We start from the raw sequence: 18,409 nt of genomic DNA on the forward strand, positions 1-18,409 counted from the left end.
AACCATAAAACTCTATGATATATCTTCTTGATTTTCCTAGTAAAAGAGAATCAAAGAGAACAAAGCTCTCTAAATTCAAATGCAACAAAGGAAACACCAAATTTCACAACCAATTAACTAATTAAGGACATCAACATAAGTGACACTTTTGTCTATAAAAATGGTAGTGCCAACCAAATATAACACATATTCTCATAGCATAGGCTTTATACTTCCTACCTGCTCCTCATCATCAACAACTTGTTTTGCTCTAACCAACTCATTTGTATATACCTTCTCCAGGAATTAAAACCTAGCATGAGCCCATCTAGTGGCTTCAAACTCCCTCAAGGTAATGTCTGGGTTAACTCCCAGATAGTCTACCATCTACTCAAGTGTCTCATCTCTGTTGATCCTCCCATTATCTAAAAAAATTCCGCTAATCGGAAGATGCAGGAAACACGACACATCGTCGAGTGTGATAGACATCTCAGCAAGTGGTAGATGAAATGATGAGGTTATAGTATGTCATATCTCTACAAATGCATTAAGCATCCCGTGGTTCACCATAACATAATCGGTCTTGCATAAGTTATTCATTCCATATAGTTGTGAAGTAGCATGAAACCACTCGTCAGTAGGCTGATGCAAGTCAGTAATCTTCCGCCCATGGTTAATGAATTTCAATGGATCACGGTCCTGCAGAAAAATAAATCATTGTCAGAAACTTATAATATAATAATAAACATAATTTAAAAATAATGAATTCAATTAATTTTACCTCTCTGTCCCAGATATGTTTGACAATATGGTCGAGGAAAATAGGCAATAATGATAACTCTAACGAACCTCCTCCCAATACCTTTGCTGCCTCATCAGCCTAAGGTCCCTCCGATGCCTGGGGTGACATTGGTGCATCTAGTGATTGAGGTACCTCTGGTGACTCGGATACCTCAACTGCTTGGGTAGGTGAAACCTATCACTTACGGGAAGATGGAGGCAGTGATGTGTCACTATGTGACACTCGTCTCCTACAGGAAGAAGATTGCGGATATATATTAGCCTCAGAGGTCAACGCCTCCGCATTAACCGGGCTATAGGAAACATGAGCATGTGAAATCTGACTTTTTTCCCTTAGGACAAATGCATGTTGTGCGTGCCTCAATTTGTCGTCTCTACCAGCCATAATGCATGTAAGTAAACTAGACAAGTGTGACACAATTACTACAAGCAACTCTACAAGTAAGAAAAACAAAAAAATGCAGACTGATAAAATACTGAGATGCATATCCGGTTCTTAGGAATCCAAATGTTGAAAAATATGGAGATGCATCTCTAGATTTTCCTGCAACTTTCATTTTCGTCAATGGCGCAAATGTAGACCATTAAGACCCCAAAAATAATGCATTAATAATTACTTTTAACTATGAAACATTTCTCATAATGTATCAACTATCAAACATGCATAACCTATGTATTTCAATACCTAATCATCATTTTTTACAAATTTATACAAAACAAAATTACAATAATAAAAAACTTATAAGAAATGAGGAGTTTTTGAAGTTGATGTAGTTGAATGGACTCTTTGATGTAGTTGATGTTGATTGAAGAAGCATTGATGTTGCCTAATTGATTTTGAGACAATGTGATTTTGAGAGTTTTAGAGAAAAAAATATTTTTTTAACAAGTGAAGAAGAAGAAGGGTTCTGACGTGATAAGTACAAGCAGTACTCGGAGATGCATCTCTGTAAATGTTTATGAAGATGTATCTCCGTAATTTTTTCACATTAAATCAAACTTCTATTAACTTAGGGTGCGTCCGAAGACTCGTCTTCAAATTTTAAAAACATTTTTATATTTTTATATGGTACACTAGTAACCATTAAAAATTCCCTGTATTTTTTAAGAATTATTTTGTCGATTCAATTTACATATATAGCTTTTCTAATTTTCTATCGGTGACAAAATATAGGTTTTGTACATGCAATTCAATTTAAATAAAAAACTCTTTACTTTCTTTTATGATATTAAACTTTTCTAATATTTTCTATCGGCGACAAAATATAGCTTTTGTATTTCAACTTATGTTTTTTAATTTACAAGATTTGTTATGTATTATTGTGATACTCTTCCGATCAATAAATACATTTGTTTAATTTAACAGAAAATGATATGGTTAATACATTACATATATGGTTAATATCAGATGCATTTTTTTTGTGTTGGACTTTACTCCATTAAAAATTTATTCCGTGTTCCATATGTAAAATTAGAGAATTTAATTTGTCACTCCACACTTATATATGTTATCTTTTTATTTAGAGCAAATTTTTCAATATACTTTTATATGAATTTTGAAAATTATAAAAATTTATAAATTTGAGTATGGATCTCTCTTGCTCGAATTATACATAGCTCTATCTTTATACACTTGGATAATACCAGTAAGATTTTTTAAATCTTTATCTTTCAAAGCAACAACTATATATCATGGAGTCATATTGTACTTTGTCATGCCATTCACAAAATATCTTTCATTAACTTTTAGACTACTCAATATGTCATGACCTTCTAAATCCTTATATAATTTATGATTGTGCAACCCACACCTATCTATCATCTTCCAACCTCTACCTCTCCGAACAAATCTCATCCTAAAATGACATTTATACTGCTTTCAAATGCATTATTCATTTTATAATCTCCTCCTCTCTCACACCCCATAATTAATTTATCTTTCATACCTCACTTGCCATTTGCAGTATCAAAACAAACTGTCACAACAATAATCAGAGTTTAGTGATAATTCATTGATTATTAAAATTGAGGAAAATATATAGAAAAAGTGATGTTAAAAACTACTCAAATATCTATCATTGCTATTAATAGAGACAGGAAAACATTTAATTAAATTTATTACATAGAAAACATAATGTGTCCATGGTTAAAAACTGCATAAAATATGTGCACAAATCTATAGATAACATTGCCGACTCCAAACCACACAAATAAAACATTTTTCCTATTTTCTATGATGTTAACTGAAATTTGCAAAAGTTCTTATATTTTTTCTAAATTTTGACAACTTTCTATATACATTTAAGATTTCCCAAAAAAAATCCAATTTTTAAAAAATTTCAATATTTTTTACTGGAAATATTCAAATGTCCAATAGAAATGCAAGAATTTCCAAAAATATAAAAAAAATGCGTACCAAAAATGTCATTTGTGATATCGGAAATAGTAAGAGTAAATTTTTTTGAAGAAAAATAAATTTTTATTGATAAATAATAAGGATATTTTTTGAATTTTGAAATTATGAAATGGTGTCAGCTATAAATCGGTGGAGTGGCAAGTTAAATTCTAGTACCACTAATACTTTAGAATTCAGACAAACCACATGTTAGTAACTTTTTTTTCATTTCATTGCATTCTTAACAAAGAAAAGTATTGGATTTTGTGTTTTCTCTGTTATTTTATTCTGCACAGTTTAACTCAAATCAAAGGAGATCTAAGTTTATAAGGGGAGTAAAGTAGGTATTTAGGGCTGAGCGTGAAAGGTTAAAGAATAGATGAGACTGAACCACCACCAAAAGTACTCAATCAGTAGGAAAATATTAAAATAAATTAAACTTTGATATTTTGGTCTAAGGTAAATGCAACTGCATAAGACTTGGTAATTACAATTAGTAATAATTTCACAAATGCAAGGGCTTTGCTGGAAAAGCCAACTGTACAAACCGATGACCAGCATACATCTACGTATACATACAAATGTGAGATACTATTACTTTCACATCCTTTAACACGGCCGTATAATCGTTTAACAATAAGAACATAAGAAGCTAAAGAAGAATTGAAAGAGAAGCTGATTTTAGAATTTAAGGGAAAAAACACCAATGGAGAATATACAAGCCGCCTATACAAGTTCACTCAAGGTGTGGTGGACAAAAGGACTTTTCATAACCAAGCTCCCCAACCAGGAAACATTTGGCACAATCGCTCAGAATCTATTGCATCTTGGATGAGTTGCTGTACCTGTAAATGGAACCACAAATAGATTTTCCATGAGATATTTGAACATTTAAAATATCTCTTAGTTAACACCCAAGGTATAGGATGGTAATTATAAATTTGTGGCAATTGATCAAACTTTATTCACCAGTGCAATGGGAGTACGTCGTCTAGTCTAATATGCAGCTCTCTTTCGAAAATGCTATTGACATATATGGCCATATCTACAAGCTTATGTTTCCAATTTTTAATTTACCGGTTACATGATAGGGAAATGCTAATACATACTATCTGAATTTCTTACCTACTTTATCAGCTTAACCTCGATATAGATGAAAAAGGAAAAGAAAAAAATGTATAATCAATACACAAATTTGGCAGGGATGTATTGATAAAATACCTGCCCATGGATACTTCGCATTTCACCATCTTCATACCCATCCAGCTTTTGTTTTACACGCAAAAGTGCACGTGCAGCATCTTTATTTCCTTCATACTCATTTTGAGGTTCCTCCAAACTTGTATCCAAATCAACATCCATTTCCTGTGGAGAAAAAAGGAAAAAGATCACTGCAGATAAATCAAATAATGCATGACGAACAAACTTTGCCGAATGGGGTTGCCACCAATTTGCATAAGAAATGCTGGACACAGGATTCTTTTTGTTCAAAAAAGGTTAAATAAAGAAAGTAACACTTGATATTTAGAATACCTTTTGACGCTGCAAAGCTTTCAGAGGAGAAAGAGCCCACTTATAAAGAGGATCATGGATAAACACCTACAGAAGACACGCATTTGTAACGAAAATAAAATGAAATAAGCTCAATTCATTCAATACAAATTATTTGAGGGAAATATGATTACCTCCACAATTGTAAGTAATGCCTCTTTGTTTGTCCGCATAACAGAAAGTGTTTTCTCACAACATCTTCTGAAAACCCCCTCTACACCAGTTACACCCATTCCATCAATTACATCTCTTGTGAGCCTATATGGAACCTGCCGGCAGTTAATGAGGACAACAAAAATCCAGATTAAGAATGTAAGTGAGATCACGATGCAGGATGCAAGGAAGTCCAAATTGTCGCATCCATGTTGGATGAGTGTTCAAGTTAGAGACTGGATACTCCTAGCTGCATTTGACCATTTGTTTTCTATACTTAAAACACCTATACCAAACAAACATACCTTTTCATGCTTGGGTCTAAACCAAACCAATCAAACCCGACCTCTATTGGTTAGGGTATCAATTTCATTAATGAAGAGCTCAGTCAAACCAAGTTTAATTCGTTAAATGTACGCTCAAAATCATATGCTTCAATGATTTTAAATTTAAAAAGACTTTGTGTTTTGGAGGATTGTAATGGTAGCTTAAAAAGCACTGAGAGTTACCAAGTAGTATTTTGTTGATATTGGATAGTTGGCATCCTAGTTGTGATAGAGGCTGCAAAGTCCCCCATGGTCACAACGTAGTCTACTGAAATAGAGCAGAGGCACAAGCCCAGATCAGATTTGAGAGAATTTAGGGGTTTCTATCTCTAGCTACAACTATTTCCCTTATCAGTGTCCCATCTCAAGGTTGTCAATTATTCTATCAGATTATGACAATTGATGGTTTGTGGTGAAACATATCCTAGCCTGTCTTAATTCTATGAGAATTTTACTAGTTGTCTTGTAGCTGTTGTGTTCTGAAAATTTTAAAATTTTCTGTAATCTTATATATGTCTTCACACTTGCATGCTTTCAAGATCATTAATGAAGGTTTATCAACGACATACCCGTTCTGGGGTCTTAAGCATCAAGCCTTGTTCGAAAGCAACACCAAGATCAATGTGAACAACCTCTGCAGTAGTCTGATCAATTAAAATGTTCATTGAATGCCGATCTCCAAGGCCAACAATATATCCAACCTGAATATCAATAAACTAATAAATATAATGTTGTGAATGAGAGATATACTGATGCAGATCCTTATCTCGGATGTTTCTGAAATAGTCATATTTCAGATAGAAAATCATTCAACTACTTTGAAATAAAATAGTACTAATAATGGATGTGATAGATTTGGATCACAAAATGGCCAATATGGTCAAAGCTATATTCATTGCAACACAGCAACACAGAAGGCTAGATTCTGTGTAGGTGCAAAATTCGGAAAATAAAAAAAGAATATAAAAACTTCAAAAAAGTGCATTGGAAAATAACTTAAATTGAATTATGTTAGAATTGTTGAATGGTCCATCTATACTGGACAAACACCCCACTTTTACTTTGATACTGAGTGGATCCAGTTATTGAAAAAATAAGTCCACATGGAAAAGTAGAAGGCACTTACCATAGAACTGGTAGCAACACTTCGGGTATATGCCAGTCTCTTTTCAAACCACTCAGCTGGGTGTAAGAACCTCTCCAAGAAAAAGAAATGCATCACAGGCCTGCAGAAAACAATATTATCAGACTAAGTTGACTACGACTTCAAAGTCCTTTAAAAGAGAGTGAAGGGAGAGGGAGAGACATCAGAAGATTGTAAGGCATGTTGGCCAATCCCATATACTCCATAAAAAATTCAAATGACTAACTATAATAACTCTTCACGGGAAATAAACCTGAAATTCCTGCAAACTTCCTGAAATGCTTTGCGCTTGTCCCTTTCCTATATAAAAATCAACATTGTATTACTAATCTATTTGGTATATCAGAAAATGAATGATAATGTATAAGCTCTGCCTGTTTTTTCAATTTGTCTTGTATTCTCTTTCTAAGGCATAGTGTAAGAGTTGAATAAGTACAGTTCTTAATAGTGAATTTTATATAAGGGTTTCCCAGCAATTATCTCCTAACATTAGTGATCCTGTTATAGGAACTAAGAACAGTAAGAATGGAAATATAGAGTAATCTAATTATAGCCTGCCAGATCCACTAGGTTTCTCATGGATCATGAAAGATTTCATCATGAGTGTACTAATTTTTCTGATAAATATAATAGATTAGGAGATTCAAATTCTTCATATGTTGCCTTTAGCTTTTGCTGGAGAAAGTCTTCTCCCCACCTCTAAAGATTTTTTTTTGAAAAAGACATCTAGTTGGGAGGAAAACTAAAAATAATTTAAACTACGAACATACATTTTGGACATTTTTATATTAATATTCTGATTGGACAAAAACTGAAACAAACTACCAAACAAGCAATATACTAAAATGAAACACCAGATATTTTTTGATATCATCTTGACACAAATACTTAAACATTATTTGCTTACATTTGCCATGTGCTCTCGACATTTAAAGAATGGCCAATCCCCTACTCCATAGCGACCATGCGCACCACCATTTCTCATGCTGAAGTTCAAGAAGAATTGTTAGATATAGAACTGTACAGGTGCTTTACTCAACAACTTAAGCTGTTGGGTATTTGGTTCATGAGATCGTATCAAACGCTCAATAACCATGGGTCTTGAGTTCAACATTATTGCACTCATTATTCTAAGTAGAAGTTGACTTTGAGCACAAGCTAAGGACAGTAAGTGCATTGTTCAAGCATAAAGGGAAAATTAGACTGGGAAAATTAAATATAAAACCTTTCACGTATTAGACTGGGAAAATTAAATATAAAACCAACCATGTATTAGACTGGGAAAATTAAATATAAAACCTTTCACGTGCCTTCACCCAACAGCTTATGTTTTCACAATTGAATCATGACATGGACCAGTCATTTGAACAAAACATTAAATTTTGTAGTAAAATAGGTCTCTTTTTGACTAACCTCCCTATAAGATATTCACCGAGAGGAAGAGTTCCATTAACCCATTCAAGAACACCAGCACTTGGAGTAAAAGGAACAACCTGAACCAGAAAAAAAACTATTCTCAATCATTTTAATAATTCAATTTTTTCAGTCAGTACCTTAATAATCAGTACACAATCTCAAGCAAACAAAGGTATTTTCAGCCAAATTACATATAGGATGTTTAAGGATGCTGCGAGTATACAACAATGAAATGCACAGATTAAGGTTCAAGATGGACAATTTGTACCATAAATCAGAAAGCAAAAGTAGGACAAGAAAGGAGAGAATACGTACTAAAAAATGTACAATTCAAAATAAACAAATGATATATAACCCTCAAGTATATCCCTCTTATGCAATTAAATTTTAATAAATGCTTCCAGCCAGCAAAGAAAAAAAAAGTCTTTGTGCTGACTGTATCATTTTTCAGGAATTAAATTCCCCTTATATCCTATGTATTCTAAAGCTTATCATGGACTATCATGAAGCAAATTTCTAGTCTGAGGAGAAATAGATAAGATGAAGCAACCCTGGGAACAGGACCCAGCTGCAAAAGCATATTCTATGGCAAGTTAACATTTCTAAGTGCCATGAGTAATGAAAAAAAAGGAAACTCTGAACATAGCCCCACTTTATTAGAGTAAGAGAAACAGAGAAAAGGTAAAAGAAATATTTATGCATTGATTGATATGAATTCTTGATTTGAGAAATTAAGATACAAGAGGTTATATACTTGCTTAACATGCACTCCCAGCGGTGCTAACCTACACCGATTGATAACTAACTCTGAGGCAGTTCCAAACAGTTTATGCTGATGTGGCATACTCCACTAACTAACTTTTGAACCTTGTGAAACGTGCTACATCTAAGCCAAACTTGTGACACAAACTTTACAAGCTGATTAACAGCTAAGCTAGAGCTAAAACTAGTATACTCACATTTCCATTTTCCCTTATTTAGACACTTGATTAGCTGGAAATTCCCTAAATCTATTTACTTAAGCTTCTTCTCTACAAGACAGTGTAACAACATACAAGTTAATCATCAACACTAGAGGCAAAGAACAATAAAAAGAAAAAGATACCTTGTAAGTCCGAACACCTAGCCTTCTTCTCCATGTATCTTGATGGTTCCTTAGGAATGTGTTAACTAAACCAAAGAATTGTTCCATTACCTATACAGAATTCAGAAGGTTATCCAAGTAAATAACAAATCCAGGGGCATCTTTTTTAAGCTAAATTTTTTGTGAAGGCACCAATACTTAGCACAAGGAGTGCCAAATACTAAAAAAACAGAGCATCAAATTGTGAAATAGAACAAAACCTGAAACCCAGCTAAAGATAAATAATAAAAGAAATAGCACCCACACAACCAAAGCAGACCCAAGAAACAGAATCATTAACAAAATCAGCCCATATGATGAACCAAGATGATACCGGGTAAATAAACCCAACCAATTTGTGCTTATCCATTAACCATTAATCATGTTAAGATCCCATTAATCACTAAAGTGTACAGTTTCCCTAATGCGTCAGAAACACACCTGACATCTAAAAGGATGAGAATTTTTTTTTGCTATGTCTAATCTATACCGAAAGATTTACGTGGACTAATCACTATGGGACCGAGCTAGATGGAAGGTCTCATTTTTCTAAAACAGGCTGACTCAAACCAGAAGGTAAAAAATACAAATGGTAAAATTATATGATAGTTTGAATAAAAATAAAAGTTGATAGAAAAGTAGGTTTGAAAAACATATTAGTAATAAATGCTTGCTTGGGGAGTTAGTTTTTCTAAAAAATGGAAATCTAATATAACTTCAAAGGATGCCAAAACGATTAGAAAACATAAGCTGTTAGAATTCATACAGCATCCTGTCTTAAGTCATCATTTCCAGATTTTGCAAGTTGCCGATATCTGCAGCCATCAGAACCCAAGCATTCAACCACTTTAGGAGCATTTATACCATTCATTATCCTGTACGTTAAACCAACATAGAGCAGATTTAAGAATTAATATTGAATGCTAGAAGAAAATTATCTCTGAATCTATAAGCGATCAATACATACATAACAGAATCTCCTAATCCTTTGAAGTAAGGAAAAGAGCCTTCATGATATTGACAACTACGATCAATTGAAATGGTAGCTGTCACTACAGGTACCTGAATGGCCAAAAGAAATATCTTAGCACGTAAATAGCTTTAAAAAGATTTAACATAGGCATAGCAGACCTAATGTTGACAGTATACAAATAATGCTGTCATAAATGTTTCTTTTAGAGTTTATCACATGTTACCTTTAATTCATTACATGTTTATATTCTTAGCTGTATAAAATCAGTGATTATGAATAGTTTAGCAATCACATCAATTTAGCATTCTTTTTATTTATTGTAATTACATTATTATAAACAATGTAGTCAAGCACAAGATCTTAACTAGGATAGGTCGGCTTGTGAAAGATCAGAAAACTTGGATTGTTAGCATGCCAGATAAACATACTGTTTTGGTGTGAAAGGCCTAGGGCACTATAGACCCGGTTGATTCTATGGTGAAATAGAATTTGGTGAAAGTGGAAGCAAATGCCTACTGCACTATATACCCGCACGGGTCTATAGTAAACTAGAATTCTGTATGAAGGCCTAGGGCACTATAGACTTAACCCCTGTGTTCTTTGCCTTCTCAACTTCCACATTTAAAGTTCATTTCTTCACTTTCATTTTGCCAACACGAAGCAACTTGTTATTAGGCTAATCTTTTTTATAAGTTATGCACCATCTTATATATTTTTAAACCAATCACTTGTGAACTTCTTTTTCTTCAATTCTTGGATGTGATCTCACTTGCTTCTTCCATCTTTTTAGTCTCTTTCATCAGTGTGTCTAGCTACTAAATCTCTATGCAAACTCCAATGACTGAGATAGCGGAGCTGCCGACTTCAAACAGATATCGGGATAACAGGGTACATGATGGTCGCTTTATAAAGCAGTTAATGCCATATAATCCTTGCAGTGGGAGATTACTTAAACATAAAATCATTGCCTCATACCAAAAGCTTCATCATCATAAATAAATTTAGCAATTGACTTACAAGTTCTAGCACTGGGAGATTACGTAAATCCCTAGGTAGTGTCATTCTTTTATTGGTATCCTACATAAAGAACTCAATTAGAAGTTTGTCTAAAATAAATAACTTCAGTCTCTTTGCAAGCCACTAATAGAAACTAATCTTCAAATAAATTCACGGTCACAAAAAAGAATGGGCACCTCTCTCTTTGTCTCCATCTCAGCAAGTTTGATATAAATATCCACCATTTGCTTCATCTACATATAATCAGAGTTTAGTGATAATTCATTGATTATTAAAATTAAGAGAGGAAAATATATAGAAAAAGTGATGTTACTTGTCGTATGATTGCTCCATGATAAGATGACAACTCATTTAGCAGGTTTTCTGCTGCATGTTTCTTGTCCATATCAATCACAAATGAACTTCTACTACGCTGTTTATCCTTGATACGGTCACCATTTGCCAGGGCCAGAAGCTAAGTAAACATATAATGACTTTTTTAAAATATTGGATAAATAATAGACAGAAATATATAAAATTAATTCAAATATTGAAAAGAAAAAGAAAATAAGTGAAAATATAATTTCAAATTGGAAAATCAATATATGGTAAAAAAAATAAGGTTCGGTTTGCGTTTCCCATAATCATACATGTGTCAGATATTTCACTTCTGGATAAAATATATTTGTAAAGGCATTCAAAATATTTGCTTGATGTTAGATAACTTGCACGTACTTGAAGTACTGTATGGTATGGATGATCAATAGCCATTTTCTTCACAAGAGAAACCAAAGCAAACTGCATGATACATGTTCATGTTACATTACATAAAGGAAACAAAATATGAAAAACATTTGAAGTGTATAGTACAGGGGAAACCATAACCTGGAAATTAAGAGGTCCTTGACCATCCTTGGAGCTACCCATTCTAGAAGCAATTTGGTATACTAACGGTATAAATTTGAAGGATTGAACCTACAAACAGACTCAATGCAGTGAACACAAGAAACCCACAAATACAAGTTTTGAAAAGGGGAGGATTGCCAATGTTTTATACTACAAACCTCATCAATTGTGCTAAGCATGCTATTTACAACATGTTTTCTAGAAGAAAGACTGAACCACAAGGAAACAATTCGAAACACCTGAAAGCAAATAAACTTGATAAATGAAACTGTAACCCCTTGCAACACATGCACTGTTTAAATAAAGTGTATGTGCATGAATCTATCAATAGCAAAACAAACTAAGAGCAACTTCATACCACTCGCACATCATACTTGTCACCTATGACTAAACAATGTTTATATCCCTCCAATGCCAGATTAAGAAAATTGTCCCGGTCATCCTGAGATGTTGAAAGACAGGGAAAATGGCACATATTATAAACTGGGAATTAAGGAATATCTTCATTAGATTTTGTGATTTTTTTGCAGACAGAATTACAAAAACTTCTTCCTAACAGCTGAAACAAAATAGATACCTGTAATTTCTGTTCTTCTTCCTTATCCATGGCTACTTGCTTTTGTAGTTCTTGGATTTTCATGGTGTAGTCAGTTTTCTCCCCCTATGTTATGTACTACTCGTGTTAGAGCACTAAAGAATATAAGCACCAAAGAATATAAGCACCAAAGAAAAAGTTAGTAACTACCTTTGTTGAACTCCTTAACCTTTTAATGAGTGCTTCCAATTCTACTGTCTGTAAAATACATGGTTATAATAAGCAACATCAATTACAGTCGCTTACAATTAAAGTCTTTTTATTTCAATCAGTAAAAGTACCTTATGCTTTCTTAAGCGCATTGCTGATTGCCACTCATTAGAGTTAAGTCTTTCTTCATGGCTCCTAAATAGAGCATCAGTATAATGTGCAAGATGAAAATGAGTTTGACATCTCCGTCCCATGGCCTTTTTATCCGCAGTTTTCACATCCTCAGTAATAGAGACTGCAGGTTTCAAATACTTCTCCAAAATTGTTCTCGAGCTACATGTTTAAATAAAAACAAGAGAAGACAATAACTCATAGTCAAGCAACAGAGTATATATTATTTAAGCATTGCAAAATTAAGTTTGTCCACTAACTTGCTAGATCTAGTCTCTGCCAGCCACTTCCCAATCAACCGATATACATCTGAAGCCTCTTCATTACTTTGATAATTTTGGGATATGTACATTCCAAGGTTGATAGCCATCTCATTTTGACCTTGAGCGCGAAAAAGCTTTGCTTCTTCAATCTGCCATTCAGAAGCAGAGAAAACAGTAATATTAATGCCAATTCTTAATCAGAAATACTGCTGATTTCTTTTTAAGCAATGTCTCAGCAAGATAAAGCTTGGATAGACCCATAATGGTTAGTCTCAGAATTTGGGTTGGGCCTAACTCATCCCTACAAAACCGGCTTGTAAGATGAGGATTGCTCCCACTTATAAACATAGCACACGTCATATCTCTAAGTAATGTGGAACTAAATCCGCCCCTTTAAACCCAACACAATCAAGGTGTTGGAGGCTGCATTTAAGGCAAGCCAAATGTCGCAATTTAGGCGACTGGGGGCGGACTGCAATGAAGGCGGAAATTCCAACCCAAATGTCGCAATTTAGGCGACTGGGGGCGGACTGCAATGAAGGCGGAAATTCCAACACCCCCCGTCGCGCTCGGACCTTAATGAGGTCAAAGCGTGGACGATGCGGGAAGCCCAACAAGTGATCTAGGATAGGCTTTGATACTATCTCAGGATTTGGGTTCGGCCTAACTAATCCCTACAAAACCGGTTTGTAAGGTGAGGATTGCCCCTACTTATAAACACAACACGGGCCATATCTCTAAGCGATGTGGGACTAAATTCACCCCTTCAAACCGAACACAATGAAGGTGTTGGAGGTTGCAATAAAGGCAAGCCAAAGGCCACAATTTAGGCGAATAGGGGTGTACCGCAATGAAGGCGTAAATTCCTACCGTTAGAGATATAGCTTGGAAAGACATTACATAAAGTGGCAATCCTCCCCTTACAATCCGGTTTTATAAGGTTGAGTTAGGTCAAATTCTAATTCTCTTAGCCAAAGCTTTATAAACACTACAAGATCATATCAATGTGAGACTAAATCCACCCTTTCCAACCCAACAAAATGAATGTGTTGGGGGTTGCAATGAAGGCAAGTCGAATACAACAATTAGGCGACTGGGGACGGACCACAATGAAAGTAGAATTTCCAACGGATATTTTTACGCCAACTTGACTAGGCTGCTGAAATATGTAATTATTATTAGCCTCAATACTATTTGATTTTATACTTATGATCATACTTCAAGCTCGTCTTCATTTCAATGTGGTTCATTCAATTTGTTCTGCTACGAACAGAAGTTATTGTCTATCACCAGACACACACACAATCATGCCAGCTCTCTTACCCTTCCAAGCCAATATAAAGATGAGTGCTGCTCTTTGGTTCCAACACAAAGAGACTTAAACTCATGCAAAGCACCAGCTGCTTGAGAAAACCTAGATCCCTGCAAAAATGGTGAATAGAAAATAAGAAAAATAATTTGGGACTGAATGACATCATGATAGTAATATGGATCAGTTCACGTAAAAGCTTAAGTTAGCTACAGACCCACCGATTCAATAATGATATTAAATCTATAACTCCCTCGCATGATGAAGCCCTTAAGCAGGAAAAGTGGACAAACAATGCAAAGGCCTACCTTATGAGTGTGAATTTAGTTTTAATCCGAATGGAAGACGCAAGCAATAGAATTCTTCAACAATAGGTCAAAGTGATTCTAATAAAACCATGTCTAAAGCTCATGTAGCAAATCAGTGGCTCAAGAATGATATTTTTTTAACTCCAACAATGATTATAAACCTTATGAGGTATGGTGGCAGACTTCGTAAGATATTGCAAAACACAATCCCCATAACAAAGCTAAACAATGATTTTATACCTTCCGAAGTGTGGTAGCAGACTGTAGAAGATGTTGCAACATATTATCTCTACAACTCAAAGTTTGAAGTAGAACTCGTCGAAATGGTATAAATGGTTCTAGCAAATTCATATGCAGCTGCGTCCGTTGCAAAATTGAGCACCAATCCATATCCAGCCATGATAGCTACTTGACAACATAAACAGTGCAAGGCATCAAAATTTATGATAAGTAGTCTGAAAAATGATTGTCTAATTCCTGCCTGAATACCATAGCAACAATAACCAAGTATTTTCCAAATAGGTGGGGTTAGTTACATGGATTAAATTTAGCTATAAAATCCATCTAGATACTTTACATATTAAAAAAAAAATGCAATTGTCAAGAAAGGCTCAGATACAAATATACCTGTTCAATTGAAGGAATCACAAGCTCAAGAGACACATTTCGCTTCTGAACAGAAAACTTTCTACTATCATCTTGACAAATTCTCCAGCGCAAATCCCAAGCCATGCCAAGATGATAAAGCATCTGTCAAATGATCATATGGAAGACAGAAGGAAAATAGAATCATTAATTTTATTTATTTAATAAGTGTAAGGATCAAATATGCTTTTTTAAAATTAAAATGTGTTTTATATATTAAAATTCTACACATTTCTAGTACTAATGAAGATCATCATCAATTTAAATTACTTCACGTTCTCAAACAATTCTACAAATCATTTGGTTAGGTGATAAAATAGAAAAGAAACAAGAAATACATATTCCACATGAAGAAAGCTGCTGCAATAACAGACCCGTAGCGAATGTGTATCAATAGGAGAGGTAAAATGATGGGATAAGGGAGCAATGCAGAACGTAAATGTGCTTTCACAAATCTTGAAGGTTTACGAAAGAAGAAGAAAGTGGCGCGCCATGGCAGTTGGAGAGTGGAGGAAAGGGATGCAGGAATCATACAGGGAGAAAGAATGATGACATAGAGGGAGGGTATGATATATTTTCAAAAGCTATTCTAGAGGTTTAGCTGAGCAGGGGAGCTGTTTGTCTCTCAGCAGGATTAGTGTCCATAAAAAAGTATTTGCTTTCGTCTTGTAAGGAGCTGTACTCCATTCCAATCCCCTAGTACTTTCTCCTTTAGCCATTCATATTATAATGTAGTTTGTAACTGAGGAATTCACTACTTCTCTATCCTTAAACTCTGTCTTGTTTATACCCGGTAGTTCTTTCAATTTGAATTCGCTCAGCCAACTTACTCGTTCTCACAATTGTTCACTAACCTTTGACGCTGACTCGTTTGTTATACAAGAGCGTGATACAGGTCGGATGATTGGCGTGGGACATGAATCACATGGTCTTTACTATCTCTAGTCTGATTCTTCTTGGATTTGCAGAGCCGCGCCTCACCGAAACTTATTCATGAACGATTAGGACATCCTTACTTGTCCAAACTGAAAATAATGGTTCCAAGTCTTGAAAAAGTAAAAAACCATGTCATGCAAGTCAAGTCAATTAGAAAACATGTTTGATCCCCTTTTGTTAGACAAGTCGAAAGTCGTGTGATTCACTGTTTTCAGTTATTCATTCAGATAAATGGGGCGCTAGTCGTCTCAACCTTCAATGGGTTATATATATTTTGTTACCTTTATTGATGAATTTTCTAGATGTACTTAGGTTTTCTCAATGAGAGAACAAACTGAAATTTTGCCCATCTTCACTTCTTTTTGTTCATGAAATTAAGACCTAATTTGGTTAGACAATTTTTATTCTTAGAAGTGGTAATGCAAAGGAATATTTCTCTTTAGCTATTACTTCCTTTTTGACATCACAGAGAATTCTCTATCAATCTTCCAGCCTTCATACCCCTAAACAGAATGGCATAGTTGAAAGGAAAAACAGACACCTTGTTAAGACTGCTCGAACATTGTTACTTCATGGAAACTTACATGTTCGTCATTGGGGTAAGGCAATTTTAAAAGCTTGTGTTTTGATTAAGCAGATGCCCTCTTCCTCTCTATATAACAAAGTACCTCACTCCATCTTATTTCCAAAAGAATCTTTGTTTCATGCCGCTCACGTGTTTTCTAAAAGTTTAGATAAGTTGTCTCCACGAGCCATTTAATGTATTTTTCTTGGATATTCTAAATTGCATAAAGGATGTCGTTGTTACTCTCCAATTCACAATTGTTATTATGTTTATGCAAATGAAACATCTTCGAAGAAAAACCATATTTTCTACCATCGTCTATTGAATCAAATACCATTCAAGACGTTTTTCTTATTTCCTACTTTGGTCCATCATTCTCTCCTTTGCAGGAATTAGTTTCAACTACAGATTCTACTCCAAATAATCCTTCCCCCACGCCATCTCAAAGACCACTCATTACATACTAGCGGCGGCGCCCACATGTTCCGAATAGTGGGTTGGAAGGCACTGAAAGACCAAGTGAATCACGTCCAAATCAGAAATTTCTACTCAATCGGTGAGAGTGTTATTCTGATCATAAAAGATACCGAAGATTGGTTTGAAAACTCATCTACCTTACTGTTGGAATTTTCACACCTTACAAACCAATTTTGTAGGGATGAGTTAGGTCCAACCCACACATTCTGAAATGTTATCATAGTCTATCCTAAATTATTTATTGGGCCTCCCACACCATCCACACTTCGGCCTCATTGAGGTCCGAGCCTGAGGGGGGTGTTGGATTTTTTTCCTTCTTTATAGTCCACCCCTAGTCGACTAAATTGCAGCATTTGGATCGTCTTTGTTGCAGCCTCCAACAACTTCATTGTGTTGGATTTAAAAATGGGTGGATTTAGTCTCACATTGCTTAGAAAGATGGTTTGTGTTGTTTTTAAAAGTGTGGGCAATTCTCACCTTACAACCTAATTTTAAAAGGATGGGTTAGGCCCAATCCAAATTCTAAGACTTACTATTTCGTTTGCAGATGGAGTGGTAATTCAATTTATGCAATCTACTCAAAAGAATCACTACGATGCAGTAATTTGAATTCTAAGAGGTACATTAAAAGTGTTGAAATACAAGAGACTAAGAGAAATTTGAATAAACTGTGTGTTTTGAAAAGCACTACGGAGACTTTATTATATATAGAGAGATTACAACTAATTACATGATATAGTCGATGTGGGACTATTCTATATACAAATATTCTTAACACTTTATAAATATCAACACTCCCCCTCAAACTTGATCATATAAGTCAAATGCACCAAGTTTGTTACATATATAATTAGTTTTGGGACTTCGTAGGGATTTTGTAAACACGTCTGCCAATTGATCATTAGAGTTGACAAAGCTTGTGACGATGTCACCTGACTCGATCTTCTCTCTGACAAAGTGACAGATCCTCTCATGGAAGACTGGATTTGAAGCAATGTGCAATGCAACTTGATTATTACAAATAAGTGTCATTGGTTTTTCTTCTTCAATTTGAAGTTCCTTAAGCAATTGTTTTAACCAAATAAGTTCACATGTTGCCATTGCCATGGTCCTATACTCTGCCTCGGTGCTTGATCTTGCAATTACATTTTGTTTCTTATTTTTCCAGGATATAAGGTTTCCTCCAACAAGTACACAATACCCAGAGGTGAATCGTCTATCAATTGG

General features: G+C 34.6%; 1 protein-coding gene and 1 long non-coding RNA gene across 4 annotated transcripts in view; one reads left to right on the forward strand and one right to left on the reverse strand.

Annotated features, from left to right (window-relative positions):
* LOC127083628 (uncharacterized) overlaps positions 1 to 18,409 on the forward strand; it is a 53,720-nt gene that overhangs the window by 4,242 nt on the left and 31,069 nt on the right. The window contains exon 3 of one of the 2 annotated variants that reach the window (XR_007788480.1): positions 5,745 to 5,892. The exons of the other annotated variant lie outside the window; for it this stretch is intronic. This is a non-coding gene — a long non-coding RNA (uncharacterized LOC127083628). Of the gene's footprint in view, positions 1 to 5,744; positions 5,893 to 18,409 lie in introns of those variants that run through there. 2 annotated transcript variants of the gene reach the window in all.
* LOC127083627 (serine/threonine-protein kinase ATM) overlaps positions 3,590 to 18,409 on the reverse strand; it is an 85,164-nt gene continuing 70,344 nt past the window's right edge. For both annotated transcript variants that reach the window (XM_051023946.1, XM_051023945.1), the window contains exons 53-78: positions 15,187 to 15,309; positions 14,800 to 14,964; positions 14,266 to 14,364; positions 12,940 to 13,091; positions 12,640 to 12,841; positions 12,509 to 12,556; positions 12,341 to 12,424; positions 12,122 to 12,205; positions 11,922 to 12,002; positions 11,743 to 11,832; positions 11,593 to 11,655; positions 11,192 to 11,332; positions 11,055 to 11,111; positions 10,879 to 10,938; positions 9,856 to 9,950; positions 9,655 to 9,763; positions 8,871 to 8,960; positions 7,763 to 7,842; positions 7,257 to 7,335; positions 6,603 to 6,649; positions 6,332 to 6,431; positions 5,775 to 5,906; positions 4,861 to 4,995; positions 4,709 to 4,774; positions 4,397 to 4,540; positions 3,590 to 4,020 (exon numbers count right to left, since the gene is read on the reverse strand). In XM_051023946.1, the coding sequence (XP_050879903.1) occupies positions 3,943 to 4,020; positions 4,397 to 4,540; positions 4,709 to 4,774; positions 4,861 to 4,995; positions 5,775 to 5,906; positions 6,332 to 6,431; positions 6,603 to 6,649; positions 7,257 to 7,335; positions 7,763 to 7,842; positions 8,871 to 8,960; positions 9,655 to 9,763; positions 9,856 to 9,950; positions 10,879 to 10,938; positions 11,055 to 11,111; positions 11,192 to 11,332; positions 11,593 to 11,655; positions 11,743 to 11,832; positions 11,922 to 12,002; positions 12,122 to 12,205; positions 12,341 to 12,424; positions 12,509 to 12,556; positions 12,640 to 12,841; positions 12,940 to 13,091; positions 14,266 to 14,364; positions 14,800 to 14,964; positions 15,187 to 15,309 (2,604 nt within the window). In that variant the 3' untranslated portion in view covers positions 3,590 to 3,942. The remainder of the gene's footprint in view (positions 4,021 to 4,396; positions 4,541 to 4,708; positions 4,775 to 4,860; positions 4,996 to 5,774; positions 5,907 to 6,331; positions 6,432 to 6,602; positions 6,650 to 7,256; positions 7,336 to 7,762; positions 7,843 to 8,870; positions 8,961 to 9,654; positions 9,764 to 9,855; positions 9,951 to 10,878; positions 10,939 to 11,054; positions 11,112 to 11,191; positions 11,333 to 11,592; positions 11,656 to 11,742; positions 11,833 to 11,921; positions 12,003 to 12,121; positions 12,206 to 12,340; positions 12,425 to 12,508; positions 12,557 to 12,639; positions 12,842 to 12,939; positions 13,092 to 14,265; positions 14,365 to 14,799; positions 14,965 to 15,186; positions 15,310 to 18,409) is intronic.

The sequence above is a fragment of the Lathyrus oleraceus genome, chromosome 5 (genome assembly GCF_024323335.1).
Source record: "Lathyrus oleraceus cultivar Zhongwan6 chromosome 5, CAAS_Psat_ZW6_1.0, whole genome shotgun sequence".
Taxonomy (NCBI): domain Eukaryota; kingdom Viridiplantae; phylum Streptophyta; class Magnoliopsida; order Fabales; family Fabaceae; genus Lathyrus; species Lathyrus oleraceus.